The 9,314-nt window shown below is 50.4% G+C and overlaps 1 protein-coding gene across 1 annotated transcript in view; it reads left to right on the top strand.

Moving 5' to 3' along the window:
• Nucleotides 1-9,126, top strand: part of LOC106810909 (protein polybromo-1-like) — a gene marked incomplete at its 3' end in the record, with an annotated part of 31,342 nt that extends 22,216 nt beyond the window's left edge. The window contains 5 exon segments of the mRNA XM_014814382.1: nt 2,773-3,018; nt 6,488-6,613; nt 7,686-7,817; nt 8,223-8,404; nt 9,000-9,126. Of these exon segments, the coding sequence (XP_014669868.1) occupies nt 2,773-3,018; nt 6,488-6,613; nt 7,686-7,817; nt 8,223-8,404; nt 9,000-9,126 (813 nt within the window).
• Nucleotides 9,127-9,314: the final 188 nt, after the last annotated feature.

The raw sequence follows: 9,314 nt of genomic DNA, 5'->3' as shown, positions 1-9,314 counted from the left end.
TATATTAATATTATATAATGTTGAATTATATTCATGTTATATTCATTCATTTATATATCCAGTCTATCCTTCCTGGCCTGCCTGCCTAGCTGTCTGCTGGCCTGCCTGCCTAGCTGTCTGCTGGTCTGCCTACGTACCTGCCTGTCTGATTGCCTTGCTTCGTGGGTGTAGTAGTATCCGTGCAGCACCCCTTGAGCCGGTTATCCACACAAATTCCTGCTGTCCCGTGACAGTTCTGGTATCTGTCCTCGTTCGTTAGGCAGCGATTACCTACCCATCCTGACGACGATGCCTGTCTCGTGGTTCCTTCTGTTCGCTCACGGTGTTCGAACCTAGTCGCTCCACAGTCGTAGGTTGTGATGATGACGATCATTGATGTCGCTATCTATACGGTTGATCAGTTAGATATCTGCGTTCATTCGTTGTGCAGTTAAAGCATTCGGCACATTGGTAGGTACGTGCGTGCGTGCGGATGCGTGCGTGAGTGCGTGTGCGTGTGTTTATCGTGTGTCTGTGTCCGTTTGTGCGTTACCGTGTTCCCAGTTTTATGCCTAAAATCACGACTAACCTGCACTTATTCTTACGGCACGGGCTTTTCTCTGTCGGGTGATTTCTTCATTAACATGCTCATAACAGCCTGACTTAACACGCGGCCTATGTTCTGGTCGTTCTGCCGCGTCTCTCTGTCCTCGTGTAGAGTTGCTTTGTAGCTGTAGAGTGGATTGGTCGGTGGGTGGCAGAGGGAAGATGGCGCACGCTACCTCCTACCCTTGTCTCTGCCTTGCTGCACCCGAGTCATGCTTTCCCTCAGGCATCCCGTGCATCGCCTCTCCACCGCTGCCTTCATCTCAGCAGAACGGCACCTAACCCCCGACATGCCCGACATCCCTCGCATTTCCACGAAGTCCTGGCATTGCTTGCAGCGTCGGTGCGGGTGACGGGACCAGGAGTAAGATAATATAGGTTCTATATTATCTTACTCCTGACGGGACGTGTACGTAGTTGTTACAGGTCGTGCATGTGCGCCAGCATACGTGTGTGTGGCGAGCGTGGCCTGCAAGCGAGCGGGCTCCAATTGCTTTTGCTTCAGCATTAGAAATAATCAGGCCCTCCCCCCTTGGTCCGGGACTGGTAACATGTGATGATAAGACCCTTGATCCAGGGCTGGATAATTTTTAATGGATTTTACTATAGGTTGTGTAGTAGAAATCAAAATTTTCCGAATTTCAAAGACTGGTCGGGTTTTCAGACTCATTCAGTTGAATGGTCTTATTCAAAGGGAAACGAGGGAATTAAACATGACACGGGACATTTAGAAGAAAGCATTGCACGGGGCATTCACGGGAAGATATTTCACGGATTTTAGCGAGAGTCGAAGAATCGATGCATCACTGGTATCGCAGCGCCTGTGTCTTGCAGTGTCTGTGACATAACGCGTCGGTGAGAATTCTGCGTCTCGTAGTCTCGTGTCAAACTAGTCTCTCGTGCGTGCGTTTTTCATTTTGACCTGATTTTGTGCATTTGCTGTTGCTGTTGCTGCTCGGCACACATGCTGTCATACTGCTGCTGCAAGCTACGGACAACAAGAGCAGCTTATAAGCCGGCACGATCGTCACGAGAGGGCGCTGCTATCACTGGACGAGGGTCGTTCGTCGCGACCTCCCCCCCCCTGTCGTCACGTTGACACTGCCGTCGTTGTCGTCACGGCGCCAGGCGTCGTCATCTTCTCACACCCGTCCCGCTCAGGGCCGCTTGCCCCCCAGTCGTCTGTTGCTGCTCTTGCGCAGGAGACAGACTCACTTTCTGCTCTCGGTAGCACTGCAGACGTCTGTGTGACGGTCTTGCCTTCTGTTATTCCGTGCATGCGTGCATGCATGTGTGTGTGTGTGTTTTTCGTAGTCATTTGCCTGTAATTAGCTTAGGTTCAAGATGCACATGCATCTTTCTCCATTTACTACAGTTACCTTTAACTATGGAATAAGGTTAGGTTGCGATAGACTACCACCTCAGGAACTCTCCCTTTCTCACTCTCTCTCTCTCTCTCTATACATACATATCTAGTCTACATATCTATCCATCAGTCTATATTTTATTTGGATAACTGCCGCAGTACTTTTGTCTACTGATTTATCATTGTTGATTGTCCTCCTATACGCCAGGGTGCAGCATGTGATAGACTGATCTTCGTGGTCTGAGCATGGAATTGTTGTTGCCGTCGTTGGTCACCTCCCCTGATACCGTCGTTGGTGACCGTCGTGTGTGTTTGTGCGCCTGTGCGTGTACTTGTACGCGTAACAATAAAAAAATCACGCCACGTATTGTCGTCATCGTCTGTTTCTCGCTTCGGGGGAGGGAGGCCACAAACGACCACGTGTTTTTATTGTTTTTCTGGGGGGTGGAGTGGCTAAACCACATGTGTTTTTTGCTTCGGATGACAAAACCATGACTATTTTTTCGCTTCAGCGGGGGAGTCGTTGGTGACAAAACCGCACGTGTTTTTTTTGCTTTGGGTGACAAAACCATGCCTGTATTTTTTTTGCTTTGGGGAGGGAGTTGTTGGTGACAAAACCAAACGTTTTTTCTCACTACGGTGGGTAGGGGAAGGAGGGTAACGAAAGCCAACTCTAAGAGAATGAAGTAAAGACGGCAACGGGTAGTGGCGACGACGATCGTTCTATCTCTTCGCGCTATCCCCCGACCCCGCCACCACGTCAACTCGCGCGCGCGGCGGAGAGTCGCGGTTGTTGACCGTGCGGAGGTGACACATTGCAGGAGGAGCCGACCGAGGAAGAAGAAGAAGAGGAATCTCAGCATCCTCATCAGCAGCAGCAGCAGCAGGGCGGCGGCAGCGGCGGCGGCGGCGGCGGGGTGGAGTGGCAGTCGGAGGACATCAGCGCGCTCGTGATTCCCGAGCAGGGCGGCCTGACGCGCTGCCCCGAGTGCGACTTCCGCAGCACCTACAAGTTTAACGTTACGCGGCACCTCCGCAAAGTGCACAAGCTGGGCGTGGTTCGACAGGTCGGTGTCTGCATGAAGATGCGCACGGGGGCGGGTCGGGAGGCGGTGTGGGGTGGGCACTTCTGTACGTCAGCATGCGTAACGTAGTCTCCACGTGTGCGTGCGTGTCCCCATGCGTCCCTCCTTCCGTATGTCCGTCCATCCGTCCGCCAGTCCTTCCCTCCGTCTGTCCATGCTTCTATCTGTCCCTACTTCCCTCTGTCTGCCCCTCCTTCCATCTGTCCCTCTGTTCCTCTGTCTCTCTTGCTCCGTTAATCCGTCCATCCCTCCCCCTGCACACTTTTGCCTCTGAGCTCTTCCTGGTTTCCAAAAAGAACCTCGTGTAATCCCGTGTCCCGATCTCGACTCCTCTGAAGACCGCCTCGAAGCGTCCGTTGACAGAACGCCTTGTCGAGATCTTCTGTGGTTCCCAAGAGGAACATCCCGCAGAACGTTTATCACGTCATCCTCAAGGAACATCCTGGGAACATACCGACACCTACATACATACATGCCAAACCCTTGAGAAGTTCTTCCTGCTGTAATTCCTCCGTGAAGCGCGGTGGTGAACGTCGTGGTAACTTCACGACGAAGAGCGCGTCTTTGGCTTCTTGTTCCCCGTTGTTCCCTCTGTCTCCTCGCGGTCGTGTGGGGGCCACATTGACGATTACAGCGTCTGCAGCATGTTGGCATGGCAACGAGCATCGTAGCAGCAGAGTTGCGCTAGACTATGTTAGAAGTGTTGCTAGTGAACTATTGTAGGTGTTTCTCCACTTTGGGATGTTGCATACTGCATGGTCGTGCGTGTCGTAAGCTCTGTAATAGTGCATGAATGATAATAATAATAATAATAATAATAATAATAACAGTAGAACTGTCACCTCGGGATGTCAACTCCATTGTCTTTTACTTTTTCATCTATATGTAGGTTTAGTACGTGTGTGTGTGTGTATGTATGTGTGTTTGTGTGAGCGCAAGTGTAGCCATGTTTGTATCAGTTGCATGTACGTAGATACGCTCTCAAACGACAGAGCCCCGATCGTGGCATGTTTACACCTCCAAGTTCCTCCTCTTGAGTGTGTCGCTGAGTTTCCGCATGCATCTCTCTTGCTCGTCGGATATCTACCGAAATGCAATCGATACTCACCGGCCCGCTTGCCCAGGTCTTTGATAAGATGTAGCCATTCAATGCCTGCGTTCGGATAATTCCGTTTACTGTAGACATTTGGCAGGAATGGGGCGTAGAAATTACGGCCGTTATTGGTTTTTTGCTTTCGTTGCATACGATTATTTATAGACGTGCGTGCATGCATATGGGGCATGCAGATTTACACTGTGGTTCCTTATTACTCGGGTGTTGTTTGTGTGTATAGATGTACGACAGACAGACGGACGAAATATGTTTTCGATGCGCCGGCGGCGGTGTTTTTCTAAGACCCTCGTAAATACTTAGGCAAAAACTACATAGATCTAAATGCTTAGGTCTCATTTTAGGTGCAATTCTTGTACTATGACCCTTATGTACCACTTAAGCTTGGCCGTGGGATACAATACTCTAAACATGTAGTTCCTCAATTATTTTTTCAAGTCAATCCGTTGGCTGATACTAATTCTTGTTGCTCCTTAACCTTACCCTGTTTGCAATTACAGTCCACAGAGTGGGTGCCACCCACATTAGGAACCACTGTCTCTCTAAATTTCACAGAGAACTTGTGGAGATCTATCTTCCTAGAGGTTCCAGAACAGCCCGACACAGGGTTTCACTAAAACATATCATTTACCGAAGCTCTCCCTGCCCCTGCTGCGGCACGCATCGCCACGGCGACGCATCACCGACGACCGACTAAGCGACTGACAGTCTTTCTCATTGCAGCCACTGGGATCTCTCCCCACCACTCCCAGCCTAGGAACCACTCCCAGTGTGCGTGTGTGTGCGTGTGTGTGGTGTGTGCGTGTGGTGTGTGTGTGCGTGCGTGCGTGCGTGCGTGCGTGTGTGTGTCTGTTTGTTCTGTTGTTGTTGTACGTGGGCGTACGGTGGAAAGTTGAACGAATGGCTCGTACATTGGATTCTAGCCGTGGTCGTTGCGTGAGGCCTTGCTCTGCTTGCTTGTATTCATTTTGTTGCTTGTTTCCTATGCAAAATGAACCTTAAACATAATGTCGCAGTCGTGACCCAGTATTTCTGCGAAGACACCGTGTGTTTTGTTAACTCGGTGCTTATGCCGCTGTGTCTGCGCTGGTGGGATTAGCATACTTTGTTGGGTAGGTGGGTGTGATCAGCACGCACATGGTCAGGTCGGTGTGTGCTTGTCTGTTATACAGCATTCTATGCTCCATGTACTTGCCCCTCCCACAACAAGTCACGCGGGTGTGTGCGGGGTGGGTGTTGTCAAGGTGGGCGGGGTGGGAAGGATTGCGCGTGCTTGCGTGGCATCTAATGGTGGTATCTAGGCAGGTGCGTACGTGGTGGTGGGTGGTGCTGGGGTTAGGCCGCTGGGAGGCCGGTGCGTATATGGTGGTGGCTGGTAGCTGCAGTACTGCCTGATTGTGGGTTTGGCTTCGTCACTCTCACGTATCCTGACATTAACACTGTCCCAAGCCTCCAGTCGTGCCCACAGTGTGTGTACTCGCTCTTTCGGTCTTCTGCTATTATTACAGCTCGTGCATTGTCATCTTCGTTGTTGTTGTTGTTGTTGTTGTTACCCGTGCGTTGTGTGCGCTCGCTTCCCTGGTTACCCACTCTATCTTGGCCTTTGTCGCACCTCGCATCGTGGCTTGCGCATTGTTGTCAGCATCGTTGGTAACCGTGCGTTGCATATGCTCGCTCCCCTGGTTGCCCCCTCTCAGTCTGTCACGACCTTTATCACAACCTCGTTTACGACATCTATTGTGCCTCACGCGTTGTCATTTCTTCCAGCCTAGGAACCACTCCCAGCCTAGGAACCACTCCCAGCCTAGGAACCACTCCCAGCCTAGAGACCTCTTCCAGCCTAGGAACCTCTTCCAGCCTAGGAACCTCTTCCAGCCTAGGAACCTCTTCTAGCCTAGGAACCTCTTCTAGCCTAGGAACCTCTTCCAGCCACTGGGACCTCTCCCAGCAACTGCTAGCCTAGAAACCTTTCCCAGTATAGGGACCTCTCCCATCAACTCCCAGCCTAGGTACCTCTCCCATCCACTCCCAGCCTATGGACCTCTCCCATCCACTCCCAGCCTAGAGACCTTTCCGATACACTCCCAGCCTAGGGACGTCTCCCATCAACTCCCAGCCTAGGGACCTCTCCCATCCACTCCCAGCCTAGGTACCTCTCCCATCCACTCCCAGCCTAGGGACCTCTCCCATCTACTCCCAGCCTAGGGACGTCTCCCATCGACTCCCAGTCTAGGGACCTCTCCCATACACTCCCAGCCTAGGGACTGCTCCCAGTCACAGGGAGGGCTGCCAGCCTTCCCCGCCGCGTGTCGGTGCGTGATCGTGGGCTTCATCTTGCAGAGGGAGACCGAGAGCGAGGAGGACGGACACAAGAAGCGCGCCAAGCAGGCGAAGAGAGGCGCCGACGGTCCTCACAACCTCAAGAAGAATCTCAAGGCTCTCTACAACACTGTCATGGACTACCAGGTAGCAAGACCCCCTGTCCTACCACTATGTGCGTGCCAGCTTCTTTCTCTCCTCTTCTCTCTCTCTTGTCTGTCTGCCTGTTTGTTTCTCTTTCGCTCTCTCTCTCTGTTTCTCTTTTTGTCTCTCTCACTCTCGCGCGCTCTGTCTCTCTCTTTCTCGCACGCTTTATATTTCTCTCATGCTTTATCTCTCCCCTCTGTCTCTCTCTCTCTCTCTCTCTCTCTCTCCCTTTTTCTCGCATGCTTTATCTTATTCCTATGCTTTTCTCTCCCCTCTGTCTGTCTGTTTCTCTCTCTCTCTTTCCTCCTCTGTCTGTCTCTCTCTCTCTTTCCTCCTCTGTCTGTCTCTCTCTCTTTCCTCCTCTGTCTGTCTCTCTCTCTTTCCCCCTCTGTTGGTCTCTCTTTCACATACACACACTCCGCTCTCCCGTCCTTGTATCATCCCTGAAGGTGTGTGACATTGCAACCAATTTATCGTGTATTCCTTGCCGATATCCTCTGGACAGTAGCACGCATGCATGCATGTGCGTGTGTGCATCTGTGTGCATGCGCGTGTGCCTACCTACTCCCCTGATCCCTCTGTAGGATTCCTGCTGTAGCCTCTGCCAGACCTACAAACCCCGCACCCGCGTGAAGAAAGCCACGCCTACTCGTGGCCAGAAGTCTGTACTCCTGAAAAGGAATCTAAAGAAGTTGTACAAGGCTGTGTTCAAGTACAAGGTAGTGTGATAGTTTGGGCATGCATGCTATCTTTTGCAGGGGCTGGGTTGGTATATTATTTGGCTGAATTTTACTACGAATTTAGCAGCCTTGTGTCCAGAAGTCGTGTAGACTGTAAGCAAGAGAGATTCATCGATCTATGAGAATACGATAATTTTCTATCATTACCAGGAATATTTTCTCCATCTCGCCTCTCCATCTTTTTCAGTCTCCTCATCACTTTTTACGATGTTGTGCATATCTCTGTAGTTCCTAGCTGTTTCTATGCTCGCTAGACGTTTCCTACCCTTCTGTTCATCCTCATGTGTTTGTCGTGTAGCTCTTACCTTTAATTACGTGACCTTGTCATGCAGGATGATACGGGCCGGTATCCGGTAGGAATCTTCATAGTGCTGCCATCTAGGAAGGACTATCCGGACTACTACCAGATCATCACAGATCCCATTGACATGAAGATGATTGAAGCTAACATCAACAGTGGCAAGGTATGTCGGCGCACCGAGCAAAACACTTCAGTCTTTGAATCAATGAAATTTTAATTATTTGTTATCGTTATAATTGTTATTGTTATCGTTTTATTTAATTTTTATTGTTCTATCTACTAGAACCTAATGCCTCATTAATGTTCGTCGTCTGTTTCGTCTAACATCTCAAATCATGCATACTATCTCGAATGTTGTATGTAAAACGTTTCGTGACATTTCTTTTTATGCTACCTGTAACATCTCACGACATATTTGTGGTTTCGACAGTAAGCGACGGAGGCGGCAATGGTGAATGTTGCATGTAAATACATTCGGTCACATCTCCATCTATGATCACAACATCTGTTACGATGTGTCTGAAATTCAAACAAAATATACCTGTAAAAAAGATCTGTATTTAAACAGTACGCGATAGAGGCGGCGATGGTGAGTCACTTCAAGCTGATGTTCAGCAACGCGCGGCACTACAACGAGGAGGGATCACAGGTGTACCGCGACGCCGACCTGCTCGATCGCGTGCTCGCCGACAAGCTCAAGGAGCTGGGCATCAACGCCGAGTCGCCGCGCGTCTCACGCATGAACCGCAAGTACGTCTAGTGGCTGCAGTCGTGCGTTGTGTGCGTGCGTGCGTGCGGGCGGGCGTGCGGGCGTGCGTGCGTGCGTGCGCGTGCGTGCATGTGTGTGTTTGTGTGTGCATGTGTGTGTGTGTTTGTGTGTGCATGTGTGTGTGTGTGTTTGTGTGTGCATGTGTGTGTGTTTTGTGTGTTTGTGTGCGTGTGTGCTTGCGTGTGTTGCGTGTGTTGCGTGAATGCGTGCTGCTTGGCCATACAGGGTACGGCGTTAACTTACAGTCGGTTATTCAGCCTGTTAGTCAGTTTAATTACAATACCTGAATCTCGTAGTTTTATAAAGAACCGGATAATGTCTGGATGGATGAGGCATGCGAGGCGCGTGTGTGTGCGGATGTGTTTTTGTATGTGTGTGCGTGTGTACTTAGGCGCGTGCGTGTGAGCATGCGTTCTGTGGAACTCCTAGAAGCATCGTGGAATAATGATTTGTCTTGGATATACAAACCCTGAATTGCAATTTATATGTTGAGAAGCGTATCTACATGTACGTACTGTACTACTACATGCACACCTTACATTCTTCTCACACATCACTTCCACCTGTTGCCCGTAGAATGAAGATGAAATCTGCGGCTGGAATAACCGATAAGATCTTTGCAATACTGGAGCACATCAAGGAGTTCACGGATGCGAAGGGGCGGGTTCTCTCCAGCATCTTTTTCCGTCTGCCAAGCAAACAGGTACCTGTTTCGTTGCCGTGTCTCCACGTGGGAGTGGAGTCTGTGCCCTTACCACCTCTCCCTTGCTTCGATCTCTTTCTCTCTCTCTCTCTCTCTCTCTCTTTCTCCCTCTCTCTCTTTCTCTCTCTCTCTCTCTCTCTCTCTTTCTCCCTCTCTCTCTTTCTCTCTCTCTCTCTCTCTCTCTCTCT

The sequence above is a fragment of the Priapulus caudatus genome, unplaced genomic scaffold (assembly GCF_000485595.1).
Source record: "Priapulus caudatus unplaced genomic scaffold, Priapulus_caudatus-5.0.1 Scaffold485, whole genome shotgun sequence".
Classification (NCBI taxonomy): Eukaryota; Metazoa; Priapulida; class Priapulimorpha; order Priapulimorphida; family Priapulidae; genus Priapulus; species Priapulus caudatus.
This window is presented reverse-complemented; position numbering and strand designations above follow the sequence as displayed.